Raw genomic sequence first — 16,538 nt, forward strand, 5'->3', positions numbered from 1 at the left:
TCAGCTCCATCAGCTTGACTTTTTCTAAGAATCTTTTTTAGATTGTCTCCCTATTCCCTGATTCGAAAGCCAATTTCAGAAACGGAGTGCTTGAGCAAATATCTGGATGTGGGCAGGAACGAGATGGCAGCAGAGATACAAGCACCTCCTTTCCTGCACACTCACTGCTGTATTCACGACACAGCTCTCCGTACCAACAGGGCTTCCGCCAGCTGCCAATGCCCCCTCTAGGCCAATCTCTGGCTCCCACCATCTGTTAAAATCACTCTGCTTTCCAGTTAAATCGACAAACACTTCCGTGTCTTTTTTCCCCTACCTTCAATATATCTACAGCTTGTTACTAAAAGATGTGAGGCTGGCTCCCAGGGCATGATTTCAAGGTTGAAGCCTGTCATGTGGGATATAGGGATGCTCACTCCCTATGGACGGGTGCTCTGGCCAGAGGTGGGGCCTCGCATCAGTGCTGATGCCCTGTGCCCTGCTGCCAGGCCACAGGAGGCAGTACACTGGCCAGCTCTCTGTAGGCACACAGCACGTGCTTCCGAGGAGCTAATTTGAGTATCAATCATGTAGCCTTCTTTCAAACATGGCAGAAATGATCTCCGGTTTTCATTAAAAAAAAAAAAATGGTGGAAACTTTTTTTTTTTTGAGGAGTGGCAGCCGTGCCCTGAGCTGGGGCTGCCGAGGGACCCAGGGAAATGTGAGCCAAGGATGGCTTTTGAGATCTGTTTGCCCTTGATCTGCTGCACTGGGCCAGAAGTGAGCCTAGGTTCCCCAACAATAATCTGTGGTCTGACTCCAGCTCTGGCTAGCCCAGCAGTAGCAATGGTCATCTGTGAGGGACTCAATCGGGGCAGGGGAGCCCTTGAGTAAGTTGCGATGTTTCCCAGTGTCTGCCGGTGCCCAGGGTTGTCAGTCCATGGGTGAGAGGGGGCGGGAGAGAGAGAGAGAGAGAGAAGCAAGAATGAGACTCCACCACTCATGGGGCTGCAGGTGGACACCCCTCCCCACCCCCCACACGGACGAAGATGCAGACAGCAGCAGAAGCAAGGAAAAGCCCTTGCTCATCCCACTATCAGGAAAATGAGGAAGGAGATGAGCAGAATCACGGGCGGCGAGGAGAAGACCACCACACTGGCTGCCCTCTGGTAGGAGGCCTGGTACTCCTGCTGGTACTGGGTGACACACATCTGCTCCACCACGCGTTCCATCATCTTGATGTCGGTCTCGGTGAAGTTCTCTCCTTTGGTGGTGGTGGTCACCGTGTGCTGCTTGATCGTGATGTTCACGCAGTCGTGCACAAAGTTGTTCTGGTTGCTGTACTGGTCTACAGGCTTGTAATACACTTGGTTGGGGTAACGGTACATGTTATCCCGATAGTAACGGTCCTCGTACTCGTTGCCGAAGTGTATGATGGGTCTGCTCATGGCGCTCCCCAGCATGTAGCCGCCCAGACCCCCAACCACTGCCCCCGCCGCCGCGGCACCTGCCACATGTTTCATGTTGGTTTTTGGCTTACTGGGCTTACCCCACTGATTGTGGGTACCTCCTTGACCCCAGCCGCCACCATGGGGCTGACCCCAGCCGCCACCGTGAGGCTGACCCCAGCCACCACCGTGGGGCTGACCCCAGCCACCGCCATGGGGCTGACCCCATCCGCCACCCTGGGGTGGGTAACGGTTGCCTCCTGGGCTGCCCTGACCCGGGTATCGGCTCCCGCCGGTGTTCCATCCTCCTCCAGGCTTTGGCCGCTTCTTGCAAAGGCCCACGTCACTCCATGCGGCCACGAAGAGGACCAGCAGCCAGTAGCTGAGGTGTGCCATGCCCAGTGACCTGCAAGACAAAGAGGAGGCTGTCAATAGCCTATATTCACCTGGAATCCACTTGCGGTCTGGGAATGAATGCATCATAGCAACACCCTCTTCCTGTGGGATGTTTCCATAGCACCCAGAACTGGGCCATTGTATGTGCAGGGTGATCACAGCTCTTCCTCCTATCCTAAGGATGACCTTGACTGTGAGTTCATTTCTACAAGCTTGAAGGTGGAGGGCTGGCCCTGCTGCTCCCACAGAGTGTCTGGACTTGGAAGCGTGGCCTTTGTCCACTGGGTGTGTCAGGGTTCAGAGCTTCCTCCCAGCAGGGATCCTTACAACTGCACACGTGCTTAGGGGACCTGGGAAGCTGAGCTGGGGCATCTAGTAGCACAGACATCAGCTTAGGGGTGTGGTTCTCCTATTCCAACAGGGACCCCTTTCTGCACATGGGGATTGTGCTCCCTTGTCCCTGTGCAGGCACTTGCTGGAGTTGCTGTGGGAGCACCTAGAGGACCCTGGTGCGTTCTCTGCTGGGAGCCAGAGGCCCAGCATGGCCTGAAGAGCTAGCCTAGCAAGTTTAGCTAATGTCTGGGGATGAAGCCTCGGTGGCTGTGGCAGGACTGAAAGCGCTCTGCAAACAGCTGGCCCAGTGACCCCTGGGAGCGTAAGCACAACAAGTCCCTCTTGCTCGCTGCTGGGTTTATAGGGACTGGGGCAGTGCCTGGCACAGCGCAGGATACAACAGACATGTGTTAGGAGGAGGAATTAATGTTCCCAGACAAGGAATTCCTAAAGTAACTTGACTAGAGATAGCTAAAACCTAGGGTGTGGCAAGCCCACCTGTAAGTTCATCGCTTCCCCACCACCTACCCCAGACAGACAGGGCTGTCCAGAGTCAGAAGGTGGGCTGCATTCCCAAGAAGTGCGGGCACTCACTTATTGGATGAGCTTGTTTCATTAGTTGGTTCATCAAAGTAATGTGATACGAGTAGCTTCTTTCAATCTGAGATATGAGACCAAAGAAATTTCTTTTTTAAAGGAATAAACCGACCTAGCATCCTGGATGCTGATGCGCAGTCTCATAGCATGCACCCTCATCAAGCTGAACATCTCCTTTCAGATTAAAGGCCTCATTTACTCTGCCACTCAGTTCTGAGGGCTGAGAACAGAGACCTGGGGCAGAATGATAATCAGACAGCATGCTCTAGGACACCTCAGCTGTCTCACTGCAGCTGGGCTCATCCCAGGTGTCTTCCCCGGTGTATCAGCAGGGAGCTGGATCGGAAGCGGAGCAGCTGGGACTGGAACTGGCACCCATATGGGATGCTGGAGTTGCTGTGCCACAGCAATGGCTCTGATCTTCAAATTTTGAAAACAATCAGCAAATTATCTGTCATAGCCTTCAGAGCTAATGACTAAACTGGATCACTTTCCTCAGAAGAACTACTGAGCAGAGAAATGCATTAACTTCCTGCTCACGACATTGGAAGCGGTCACGCTGATGACAAGGAAATCAAAATACATCTGAAAGCATTTCTAAATACATCTCAAGGTCACTCATTCAGATCTCCTTCGGGTGGGGGTTAAGTGGGGTCCTGGGATACGCTGACCAACTCCATTCTGAACCCCGACATATCCCAGCATCCACCTCCCTGTCTGCTGACCAACCCCTTTCCTGTTTTCCAGGGGGTCCAGCACTTAACCTCCTCATTGCCACACACCAGATGGGTTACAGATCTTTCCTTCTTTTTTTTTTTTTTAATTTTATTTTTAGCATTGCTTACATAGTTGAGAGGGATGCATGCCCATGTGGGTCTCTGATTACAGTGGGTAGGGTAGAGTATGGAAGAAGGTGGGCCGGACAAATGTTTCAACGTTTTTTTCTCCTGTGTCAGCAGGGAGGGGGCCCACAGATCTCACCAGCTCTATCTTGAACATGAATCCTAAACCGTTCAGTACTCACTCCCCAACTCTGCCATCATAGTGAGTGCTCCCATCACGTCTCACCCACCTCCTTCCACACCCTCCCAACAGGCTGGCCAGTCTCCATAGTCCCCCCCACCGTTCATGCTCTCTGTGTTCTTAATGGAGTGCTGGAGAGGGCTGCTCAATATGCAAGTCTCATGGTGCACTTTCCTGCCCCGGGGTGCCTCTCCTTTGCATACAGGATAAAAACCCAAAGTCCTGGCCAGGCTGCCTGGGCCCTTCCTCCCACCCTGAGCCAGTTCCAGCTGCTGCTCCTCTCATGGTCAGCCCACCTCTGGACCTTTGCACCTGCTGCCCTCTGGGCTTGGCAGGTTCTTCCTCCAGCTCTTCCTTCCTATGGCTCAAGTCTGCTTACACATCATCTGCGGTAAGTGCTTGTCACCACTCCACCTCACGCAACCCCTCGCCCAAAGCATCCAATACCACCTGACACATGGCACCATCTATTGCTGTGCTCAAGCGTAGGCTCTTCCAGCAAAGAGGCACCATGAGGCTCTTCCAGGGAAGTGGCACCATGAGTTTGACACTTTGATCACAATGTCTCCAGACACAGTCCCTGACTTACAGATATGTAAAAATGGATGTGGGACAGATGACCGAGTTTGCAAAAAGCTGTCCTCAAACTCTAAGTGATTAACAGACTAGAGCTAAGTATCCATGGTGGACACCTAAAGAGAGCCGTATTTATAAAGCTTCCTTCTTGTCTGTGAGGGCTGCTTACATCCTGAATTCAGAAGTCACTGCAATGGGCTCTGGCCCACAGGAAAGGGGCAAGTCAGGAGACAGGTAAGGTTAAGGCCGTGAGTCACAGCTCCATGAGGTCATCTTGCACAGGGCACAGGTTCAGAGAGACAGAAGAGAGGAACCCACCCCCGGGTTTGGGAACTCCAGGGTGGGGACCTGTAGGGGGGACAGCAGAGAGGCAGGAGTGTAACAAAGACTTCATGAGCAAAGCCTGGCGGCAGTTGACACCTCTTGTTCCGGTGCTAACTTGAACAGTGCTCCCTCTATAGTCTCAGGAGTGGCCCAGTTTGATGCTGTGTCCTAGAGTTAGCCAGCCAGCCTCATCACAGAGTTGGTGGAGCAGTTTGGACTTGACCCTGAAGGTACTGGGGAGCCAGCCATTAGAGTCTGGGGTTCTCTCTTAGGAAGACTGTGGAGAATGGCCACAGTGGGGAGGCTTTGGGTGTAAGCTGGGAAGCAGGGAGACTCTTTCCTGGGATGGAGGGATGAGACACAGCATCTGCCAGGGAGAGGCGAGCCACAGGAGAGGCTCTGGAAGACAGCCTTGGAGGGGAAGGGAAGGGCACGGGGAGGAGGTGAAACGCCAGGCAGGATTCTAGGCTGTACCACTGTGCAGTCAGAAGACGGCCCGGCCTGAGGAGCAAGTCTGTAGGGCTGTGGCTTTGGCAACGCTATCGTCCCACGTGTGGGATGAAAGATAACACTGGGTGGTTTGCTTGCCGGGCCTGGAGCTGAGGATAAACATGAACTGGAAAGCAGGCTGGGAGCTGTCCTCATCCGTGCGGTGGCAGCGCTGCTACTGAGCATGTGCTACTGAGCATGCTCCTGTTCAACCTGGAGGATCACAGGCTACATCAAGGCAGGATTTTTTTTTTTTCAAATTGAGAACAGGAAAAGCAACATTTAACTATGGAAAGTGTTAAAAACATCAGCTGTATTTGGAGGCATCCTTTCTAGGAGAGGAATTGAGAACAATGTGTTGTTGGTGCCAAAATTAGGAAGATCTTAGGTTATTCATCTCAAACTTGTCATCCCACAAACCAGTTGGCAACTGAGATTCTGCAGGGTTAGGTGACTCCACTGTGTGCATTTGTGAAGTTTCTGGGAGTAGAAATGGGATTTCTAGGTCCCTGTTGTGCCCTGACATGATGCAACAGTGTTGTCTCTGGGAACAGCTGGGTTGTCGGCCAGTCCTCTGGCACATTTCCAGGTATTCTACCATGGGTTTGATAAAGGCCCACACCTATTTATCACTAAGACAAATAAGAATACTTTTAGAAGAAAATTCCCCAAGTTTGATCAAAGTTGTACCCTAAAACTGGCAAAGATAATGGATAACCTTTAAGTATAGTTGCTGTAAAATTAGAATTGCATAAGGAGGTCCAATGTCACAGGAACTAAGGTCCTGCCCAGTGGCAGAGAGGTGTCAGCTGCAGAGGTGGGTGTCTGGCCGAGCAGTTGAGTTGAGTTGCCTGTGAGCCCTATCAGAGTGCTGGGCTCCATACCGGCTCCAGTTCCCAATTCCTGCTAATGCAGACCCTGGGAGGCAGGGGTGACAGCTGAAGTGAGTTGAGTTCTTGTCATACATAGGGAGACCTGGATTGACTTGGGAGGCCCTTGGACTTGGCCCCCAACCTAGCCTGGAGTCATCGTGGGCATTCTGTGTTTCTTGTCTCTCAAATAAATGAATACAACTTAAGAAACGAGTAGCTGGTGTAATAACTGCAAGGATAGAGCCCACACTGACATGATTTGCAACCAGTCAAGATCACAGTCACAGAAAATCCAGAGCACGGTTAGAGTGGCCATAGGTTGGCAAGGTTGTAGAATAAATGGCCAGCTTACAGACAGCAGCAGCACTGCTCTATACCAACCAAGATCAAGCAGGAGAAAAAAACAGACACCCATAGGAACCATTCAACTATGAGGCGTCCGGGAATTGACTATGACTAAGACAAGACAAGACTTTCATGGAAGGGAAAGTTAGTTTTTTTTTTTTTTCAACTGATTTGTTTGTATGGAAAGGCAGATTTACAGAGAGAAAGATCTTCTATTTGCTGGTTCATTTCCCAAGTGGCTGTAACGGTCAGAGCTGAGTTGATCTAAAGCCAGGAATCGTCTTCTGGTCCCCCACACAGGTGTAGGATGGCTTTGGGCCATCCTCTATTGCTATCCCAGGCCACAGGCAGGGAGCTGGATGGTAAGTGGAACAGCTGGGTCACAAAACTGGCACCCATATGGGATCCTGGCACACGCAAAGCGAGCTTTTAGTCACTGAGTCATCTAGCCTGGCCCAGAAAGTTAATCTTAAATGTGAAGAACACAGAAGATGATCTGCAAAGATGAAAACGCATTAGTAGTGTGACCTGGAGTAACTGGGTGCTTTAAGGAGGCCACGCATCCTCAAATAAATTCATAATTTCAGTAAAATGCAAGTTAGGATCCCAGGTAGATTTGTTTGTTTTAAATTCAAGAGGCAGACAGAGTGAGTGAAAGAGGCACAGTGATACAGTCCATATTCTGGCTCACTCCCCCAAAGCTGGCAAGGGTCCACTCTGGGCCAAAGCCGGGAGCCAGGGACCTCAACTTGGGTTTCTCCTGTGGGTGGCCTGAACCCTCACCAGTTCCCTTCCAGTATCTGCATCAGCCTGAAGCTGGAGTCAGGAGACAGGACTGAGACTGAACCGAGGCACTATGATACGGGGGCGCAGCCATCTTCAACCAGAGTCTTAACTGCTATGCCAAACACAACCTCCCATGGAGGGTTTTTTTTTTTTAATAAGTTCAATAAATGCACACAGGGAAAGAAATGTCAGTGTCCATGAACAGCTGAGTCAACCTAAGAAGTAAGAGGAAAGGGAAAGGAATTTGCTGTTTTAGACATGAACCTGAACCACAAAGCCACACAAAAGACTAGATGGTGAAAAAGCCCAGGGGAAGAGCAACAGACCAAAGAAACCGGAGAGCAAGTTCAGAGATAAGCCCATGTACTTCCTGAGGTGAGATCAAGTAGGCATCGCAAGTCAGTGGAGAAGGAAGGTTTACTGCTGTGGGAAATGGGGCAAGAACAAGCCTGGCTTCCCGACACCACCAGGGCCGCTAGAGACGTGTGCAGGCAGCACTGAACGGAAAGAGCAGAAGGCAGTCCAAAGACAGAACTTCAGAATAAACGGTCACAAAGAAATAACAGCGAAGAAGCAGAAAAGTTCATAAACACACATGACTAGAAAACATAGCAACTCTATATAGGGAATAAAAAGAGAAATGACCTTGCAAAGAGAAGGCTTTCAAAGACAAGATATTACACTAAATACAACTGTTTCAGTAAATTATGAATCTATGAGAAATGAATAGTCTTCCTAGACATACACGTGATGGAAACAATCTTCATCATGAATTTATTTAATAACTACAGAATAACAAAGAAGTGCCCATTTCCAAAGACAGACAACTAATATTGACCAATAACCACAAAGTAAATGGGGGAGAGTTGTTAAATTACATATTGCAATATTCACAATACAGCAACTTCCTGATTTATTTAACACAGCTTTCCCATTTCTTCTAAGGTTACAGCACTGTGCAGGGGATGAGGACACGACGGAGAATGGACGTCTAACTTGGTGTGCTGAACTCCAAGCAGAGCGCACAGCCGGAGCCTTGCTCTTAGGAAACTGAGTGCAGTAGGGTCTGGCTGGAGGAAACCAGGGTCTTAGCAGAGTAACATTATCTTAAATGCTCACCTTAATTGTGATGCAAAAGAGAAGCTCCATGGGACAAGAACAGAATATGCAGTGAGCTGGGAAACCATTGAAGGAGGAAGGTAGCACGGCCTTGGCCTTGGCCGCTGTCCATACTGCTGACAGGCAGTGAATAAATGAGATCCCTTTGGCAGAAACAACTGGTGGGATTTGGATTCACTGATGGAGCAGGTGAAGGGCAGGAGGCGCCCAGGCCTGTGGCCTTGGTGATGCCTACATTGCAACGGGCATGCTGGAGGAAGCCATGTCTAGGACAGTCTTGGTTGAAGCATCGGACCTCTGTGGGCTGGAGGAAGCCTTCGAGTGGGAGGATCTGTCTCAGCCACGGTTGTGAGACCCTGTGTGGGCCCGAGCGGAGACCAACACATGGGCACCTGCTCTTTAGATGCAGGGTTGCTAGCCAAAGAATGAAGAATCAAGATTCAACCCCTGGTATGTAGGCCACCTTGTGACACAACCTCCGAGTGACTGAGGTGTCCGCATCCAGAAGAGCGCATCACCCGCCTGGCTCGTGAGAGTTTGGTTAGAAAACACACTGTGACCCATAAAGATCATTTTAAGAATTCAAGAACAGCTCAAAGTCAGGAAATCTATTAATAGGAAAAAACAAAGAAGTTTTGCAGATGTTTAAAAGCTCAAAAACATCTGTTTATGATTTTTTTTTTAAGATTTTTATTATTATTGGAAAGCCGGATATACAGAGAGGAGGAGAGACAGAGAGGAAGATCTTCCGTCCGATGATTCACTCCCCAAGTGAGCCGCAATGGGCCGGTGCTTGCCGATCCGATGCCGGAAACCAGGAACCTCTTCCGGGTCTCCCACACGGGTGCAGGGTCCCAAAGCTTTGGGCTGTCCTCGACTGCTTTCCCAGGCCACAAGCAGGGAGCTGGATGGGAAGTGGAGCTGCCGGGATTAGAACCAGCGCCCATATGGGATCCCGGGGCTTTCAAGGCGAGGACTTTTAGCCGCTAGGCCACGCCGCCGGGCCCTATGATTTTTTTTTTAAATGTTTTTTGGGGCTGGCGCTGTGGTATAGTGAGTTAAGCCACCCTCTGCAGAGTCTACATTCCACATGGGTGCTAGTTCGAGTCCCAGGCTGCTCCCACTATGATTCAGCTCCCCAGTAATCCACCTGGCAAAGCAGCAGAAGAAGGACCGAGTCCTCAGGTCCCTACAGTCACATGGGAGACCAGAAGTTTCTGGCTTCTTCCCTCAGCCTGGCTCAGCCCTGACCAAGGTGGTGATCTGGAGAGTGAGCCAGAGGATGGAAGAACTTTTTCTCTGTAATCCTGCCTTAAAATACCTTGAATAAAAATTTTAAAATAAAAAGAACTTCTGTAGAACCGGAAGGCTAGTCTCTTTCCATCATCTTGAATGGCTACCCAAAACAAAGTTCTTATCCCACTGTAACTTAATAGAGTACTATTGATGAACAAGATGACCAGGAACCCTACTGGTAGGTTGTCCTACAAGTTCATCCAGATAGGTTTCTACTCAGAAAATTCAGGAAAACTACCCCCAAAATGTTAAGATTAATAAGTGAGCTCATTAGGGTGGCAGACTTTGGTATCGTGTCTGGGGGTGGATGTTATGGTTGCCCATACCTGCTAACACGGTGCCTGGGACCTAGCCCCCTCCCCCCTGTGCCCAGGAAGCAGCAGGCACACAGGAAGCTGGAAGGAGCTCCCGGCTGCGCCTCCTGCTACCACACCTATTGCCATTTGGGGAGTAAAAGCAGCAGATGGGAGATCTTCTTGCTCTGCTTTTTCCCTTCTCTCTGTCATTCTATTTTTTTAAATAAGCAAATACACATCTTTTTTTAAAAAAAATGAGTCTGTAAATCTCACTTTATAAGATTTAGTGGGGGGAAAAACAACCTATTTATAATGCAACAAAAAATTTAAAATCTCTACAATTGAACCTAAACATAATTAGTAGTACTAAGATGAGGAAAGCAGACAAAAGACTAGAAAAAGGGAAGATCGATTCTAGCTGGGAAAACTAATACTGACAGGTATTCAAACCCCCTCCTCCACAGCCACACCGTCAACACGGTCTCAGTCACGGTGCAGAGGGGAGTGTAACGCATGGAACGACTCTCAAGAGGACTGGAAGAATCTCTGAAGAAGAAAATACACGGCATGCTTGTTCTGCCAGGGACTAGGACACAAAGCCACCAGGACAGCATGTGGTGCCATGCACAAGCAGAATGGCAAATAATGGGACTAAGAGAGAAGGTGCAAAAAGATTCACAGATTGCCCCATCCTTCCTATGCATACTCTGCGAGAAAGACTAAGAGAGGCTGAGAACTGGTCCCAAGGTGATATGACACACACCAAAGCCTTCCAGCTCATTCCTAAGGTCATGTGCCTAGGCCCCGATTCCTGACACAACAACTGCAGCTTGAAGCTTCACTGAACGGGTTCAACTGGGAGGTAATAGGGATTGGACAGGTCTGAAACCCTCCCTCACCTGACCCTGGCCTCAGGGAAACTGTCTTTCTGGAGCTAAACAGAACAGACTTGTCACATTTTAATTGTTTATAGTCATTGATCTTTACAGAATTTGGTCCCAGGGCTGGCGTGGCCCAATGAGTTGAGCCTGCCACCTGCAAAGCTGGCATCCCATACAGGCGCCAGTTCAAGTCCCAGCTGATTTGCTTCTGATTCAGCTCCCTGTTAATGCATCTGGGAAAGTAATGGAAGACTGGTCAAGTATTTGGACTCTTGTCACCCACATGGGAGACGTGGAGGAGCTCCAGGTCCCTGGGTTTAGCCCAGCCTAACCCTGGCCCTTGTGGCCCTTTAGGGAACAAACCAGCAGAAGGAAGATCTCCCTTTCTGTTAGTCTGCCTTTGAAATCAATAAGTAAATCTTACGGGGCCAGACAAGATGGCTCAATTGGCTAATCCTCCCCTTGCAAGTGCTGGGATCCCATTTAGGTGTCAGTTCTTGTCCGGAATGCTCCACTTCCCATCCAGCTCCCTGCCTGTGGCCTGGGAAAGCAGTGGAGGAAAGCCCAAAGCCTTGGGACCCTGCACCTGTGTGGGAGACCCACAAGAGGCTCCTGGTTTTGGATCAGATCGGCTCAGCTCCAGCCGTTGCAGCTGTTTGAGGATTGAACCAGCAGATGGAAGCTCTTTCTGTCTTTTCATCTGTCTGTAAATCTGCCATTGCAATAAAAAGTAAATAAATTTTTAAACAAAAAGAACTTTATGGCAATCACATAAAAACTTTTCAAAACATTTAGGGGAAAAGGTTTTTTCACTACCCTGGGGCCCTAACCTGGTCTATCATCAAAACTACCCTGGGTGGTTTAAAATAAATAATAGCTCGAGCTGGCCTGGGAGTGCCTGTGGTCCCATAATGGCTTCCCGGGGAACAGGCGCTCCTTGCCAGCTCTGGGCCTGAGTCCTCAGGACTCCCAACCCTGGGCATTCCCGGTGCTCTGCTGCACAGGGCACTCCTCCTGTATCAGTAATGACACACATAACTGTAAGAGCATGAGGAGAAACAAGCTCAATCCATAAAGAATTCTCCCAACTCTGCAAAGCGCCGCACAAACTGCTACTTGAGGGTCAACTGAGCATGCAGTAGCCCTCACCGAGTTAGACAGAGACATGCTTTGAATGTTTACTATGCAGCAGGTCACAGCTGACGTGTTACTCTGGGAGAAGAAATCAGATCTGCGAAGGGAAATTGGCACAGAAAGCTGAAGCCTTGGGGGCCAGTGGCAGGGGGCGGGGGGTGTGGAAGGCTTTCGCCCGGTTGGGTTGTGTCGCCGGGTCAGTGTCAGTTTGGTGCAGCAGCAATTGTGCTCGTTTGCCACGGTTGGTTACGAGCAGCTGCTTCCTTGCACAATTTAGCATGATTCTAGAGACAGCTGGGGTACCAGCCACGCGGGATCGAGCTGATTTCATGAGAAATAACCACGTGTACACGTGTGAGCTGCACACTGCCCGGGTTTACAAGCACAGCCTTTTCTGGCCCTTGTTCTCTGTGACAGTTGGCGACTTCCCACCCTCAGGGGCCCGAGAGAGTCCCCAGGGCACAATCTGCTATAGTTGAGCTACACTGGATTGGGGAAGACGCAAGGCTAGGCTGAAAACGTTGCTTCCAAATACATTCAGGAGTCTTGAAAAACAATAAAAGACAAGCTAGAGCTGGGAAACGGATGTAAAGACTCCAAGAAAGACATAGTATAAAACTGACTGAATCACTAACCTACTCAAGGAAAAGAAACCAATAGTACTTGAAAAAGGAAGCATCATTGGGTAAAAATATGCTTAGAAGCAAACAGGGCGATAATCTCTCCCTGTAACATGCAGAAAATCCAGAGTTCCTCTTATTTATTTATTTTAAAGCCTGATTTATTTTTATTGGAAAGAAGGATATACAGAGCCCAAGTTCCTCTTATTTTAAAAATGTAAACCCGTGAACCTTCAAAACATAGTAGTCTGGGCCCGGGACAGTAGCCTGGGGACTAAAGTCCATGCCCAGGATCCCATACAGGTGCTAGTTCATATCTTGGCTTTTCCACTTCCCATCCAGCTCCCTGCCTGTGGCCTGGGAAAGCAGTTGAGGACAGCCCAAAGCCTTGGGACGCTGCACCTGCATGGGAGACCTGGAAGAAGCTCCTGGCTCCTGGCTTTGGATCGGCTCTGCTTTGGCCACTGTGGCCATTTCAGGAGTGCACCAGTGAACGTAAGATCCTTCTCTCTCTGTCTCTCCTTCTCTTTATAAATCTGACTTCCCAATTTAAAAAACAAAACCTTTAACAAGACAAAACACAACACAACACAACTTTCCACAGTGAAAGCAATTCAGGAAGCAAACAAAGCAAAAGGCATCATTCCTTCTGCTCTTCCTCTCTGATTTTTCAAACACTATGTGCTCACTTTGGCAACACACATACTGATTATTCACACACTAAGTCATGGATGGGTAAATACACATAGTTCAGTTACCTGCACTGTCCTTGTCACTAGCCCCTGTTCCTAACATCGTAGGCTTCAAAATCATGATTTCAGGGCTACATGACGTTCCTTTCAGCTAATGTGTCGTGATTTGCTTAGCTGCTGCCCTGCTGGCGTATATTTAGGTCAGTTCTTGGTTCTAATTCCAGATCACTCCGCCTGGAGCAGGTGCCTGCACTCCGCTTTGCTCATTCCTCAAAACTGCAGGCAAATTTCCCTAAGTGGCTCCTGGGTCACAGCTGTTAACCTCCCAGAACCTTCTGATGCCACTATGGGAAGTGTGCCCACAATGTCCCCAGTGGAGTGTGGAGCAGAAAACGAATAAAGAACACAAAGCAGCGGTCAATTTTACCTAGACAGTTAACATCTTAATCTTGGCAACAAGTCCCTAGGCGCCATTTTCTTTTCCTTACGGAGGGACAGAAGGAAGGTCACAAAATTGGCCAATGTGTCCAAAGCCACAAAGCTGGTGACAAAATCCCCTTGACTAACTCCAAACCGAGCCTTCTGCCCGGGTGCCTGGATGTGCCAAGTTCCAGTAACCACCCACAGGGGCTGCTGCTGCTATCACCAGTGATTCTTGTTAATTTAAGACACAAGCCACAACCTGCGGAAATGGCATCGCATACGGGTACAGCTTCGTTTCTCAGCCCCTCCCAGTGTGCCAAGGGAACCAGCGCTTGCCACTTTAACGGGAGACCTGGATGAAGCCTCTGGCTCCTGTCTCCCGCCTGGCTCAGCCCTGACTGCTGGCGGCCATTTGGGGAGTGGAGGCAGATCTCTCTCTGCAGTGCTACCTTTCAAGTAAATAAATCTTTACAAAAAGCACATAAAACGGTACATCAAACTTGCTTGAATTTCCAATTTGTTGTTTACTGTAATAATGACAGAGGAAAAGCACGAAAATAGGAGATCAGGTACAAACAGAATAGAAACTGCCTCCTGGCTCTGTTTTCTTTCCCCTCCCAAGTTTTTTTTTTTCCCGGCTGGAGGAGCTTGTCATTGTCTATGTAGGTAAAATTTACTCCTTGCCCATTTTTCCCCCTGCCTTTACATATCTGGGTTGCTAGTTTCCCCAGGAATCTCATTTTTATTCACTTTTCTGTTCCTATTTTTTTAATCACTAGATTTGCAGACATCTTTAATCCTATACTACATCTGTTTTGGTAATGATAAGGGAGACATCTCAGAGCCTCCACGTGTGTGAATCATCGGTTAAAACCACCTCACAAGGTAACGCAGCCAAGGCGGTGAGCAAGGCTAGGGTGGTGGAATTGCCTTGCAGTGCGCATTGCTAGGCAGCAAAGAAACATGAGACTAGAAGTGCCCAGGCTTGCATTACGCACTAGGGAATATTTGCCTCAGGATGGAACTACGGAGAGAAAAAGAGGGGAAAAAAAACCAACCGTGGAAAGTACAGTCAAACTGACTCTTTATCAAGAACCTGAAGACGCCCTCAGCTTAGATGGGGGTGGCCGGTGACTCGCTCGGGTCCCCTCCCGCATAATCTTCATGGCCAGCGTCTGTCCTTCCAGAACGACGTGAAAAAGAGCAAAGAGCGAACCCGAGGGTCTTCCCTGTGGCTAGCAGAGCCCAGGGCCAGGAGCCCGAGTTGAGAATCGACCCCCAACCCCTGGAAAGCTCAGTGACCTAGCTGTGTAGACAGCAGTCAGGGCCTCTCCGAGACACCCCCAGGCTCCCACGCCCGGCCACGGCCTCCTGGAGAGTGGGGAGGAGGGCGAGTCGGAGCTTCCCCACAGGTGCTGGGCTGGAGGCACCACGGCAGGCGCCCGCCCCATTCCCCGCGAGTGCCCTTGAGGCACCGAGGAGCCGCCCCGCTCCCAAAGGACGAAAATCCCAAAGGCTGGGATTTGGGAGCCGCGTGGTTGCCTGGCACCCTTCGGAGGGTCCCCAGGGCGCCGCTCCTGCTTCCCGGTGGTCTTGCGACCCGCCCAGCTCGTAGCCCCTGGAGTCGGGGGGAGCGGGACGCGATCAGATATCTGGGCACGTCAATGCCGAGCCCCGCAGCCCCGAACCGAATAAAGGGGCCTTCCCTCGGCAGAACGCAACAGGGCACACCGGGCCGGTCTGGAGTGCGCCACACGCGACCCCCTCCCCCCAGACCAAGGCGGTTAGACCCCACCTGGCCGCGCGCCCTCGCCCCTCCGCTGGGGTCTCCCTCTCTCGGCTCTGCTGCGGCTCCCAAGCCTCAGCACGCCGCCGACACGGCCCACCCGACCCCCGCTGAGCGCTTACCTTCTGCTTGCTGCCGGCAGGTGACTAGACGTCCGCAGCGCCGCCGCACTGTCAGCGAGACTGGCGCGAGGACGAGCGCGCAGGGCCGGGTGGAGGGCCCGGGGCGGGACCAGGAGGCGCGGGGACCAATGGCCGCGCCGCCTGGCGCACGTTCCCGGCTCCGGGCTCCCGGCTCCCGGCCTCTCCCGGCCCGGCCTCCGGCGGGCGCGCCTTTACCCTAAAGGGCAGGGCCGGAGTGAGTCACCGGACGGGCGAATTGAGATTCACTGGAGCGCAGGCCTCGGACGTTCCCGCCCCCAGGTATCCGCTCTCCTCAGGCGTTGCTCACGGACTATAAAAAAATCACCCTTAATGGGAAATTTCGGTCTTAATTCTTTGGCTTCCCGTTATGTAAGGGATGACTGGAGAGAATCAAAGGTTAGGGGGATGAGAGAGCAGTCGCTGAAGCAGAAAAATGCTGTGGAAGACGATTTTGCCAGGCTGGATCAGCCCAGTGTTCGTGTTCAGAACTAGAAATCCACATGTCGGTGGGTCACTGCTCGGACGAGGAGGGGGCTGCTGTCGGCAACGCCCGCGTCGCCACGCACCCCGAGCCGAGCGGAGGGACTAGGGTTACAAAACAGACAACACGCAGTGGGTCATTCTTGTAAAGAAAAATGCCGCCTTATTGAACTCTAGCCTGACTTTTATACTCTGCCTAGTTCCTCCCAGTATTTTTCCAAAGCTCAAGCAGCTCCTAAGACCCCCCTGGGGGTGTCTTGAAAAAGGGGAAGCAGGGAAGAGGGAACTTGAGGTCAAGCTAAGAGCTAAACGTATCAGGCCAAGATTGCTCACCCTGTTACCCCTTGAGAAACGAGCTAAGCTGTGGAGTTAACCCTTGGACGGCCCTTTTCCAGATGCAGGCCTAATCAGCCACCTTTCTCAACCTTCCCCTGGGCTGTCCCTTACCCACCCCAGCGGGCGTTCCTTCATTTATTCACTCTGCCCATGGTCTGGATAT

The 16,538-nt window shown here is 50.7% G+C and overlaps 2 protein-coding genes across 3 annotated transcripts in view; one reads left to right on the forward strand and one right to left on the reverse strand.

The window, feature by feature from the left end:
- The window catches only part of LOC101535390 (cystatin-9-like), a 269,014-nt gene that overhangs the window by 108,636 nt on the left and 143,840 nt on the right, over positions 1 to 16,538 (forward strand). The gene's annotated exons all lie outside the window — the stretch shown is intronic.
- PRNP (prion protein) lies at positions 883 to 15,689 on the reverse strand. 2 transcript variants are annotated; one of them, XM_058679220.1, is made up of 2 exons: positions 15,539 to 15,689; positions 883 to 1,834 (listed from the first exon to the last, which is right to left on the reverse strand). In XM_058679220.1, exon 2 carries the CDS (start codon positions 1,822 to 1,824, stop codon positions 1,066 to 1,068), a length of 759 nt encoding a protein of 252 aa, XP_058535203.1. In that variant the 5' UTR covers positions 1,825 to 1,834; positions 15,539 to 15,689; the 3' UTR covers positions 883 to 1,065.

The sequence above is a fragment of the Ochotona princeps genome, chromosome 22, assembly GCF_030435755.1.
Source record: "Ochotona princeps isolate mOchPri1 chromosome 22, mOchPri1.hap1, whole genome shotgun sequence".
NCBI lineage: Eukaryota > Metazoa > Chordata > Mammalia > Lagomorpha > Ochotonidae > Ochotona > Ochotona princeps.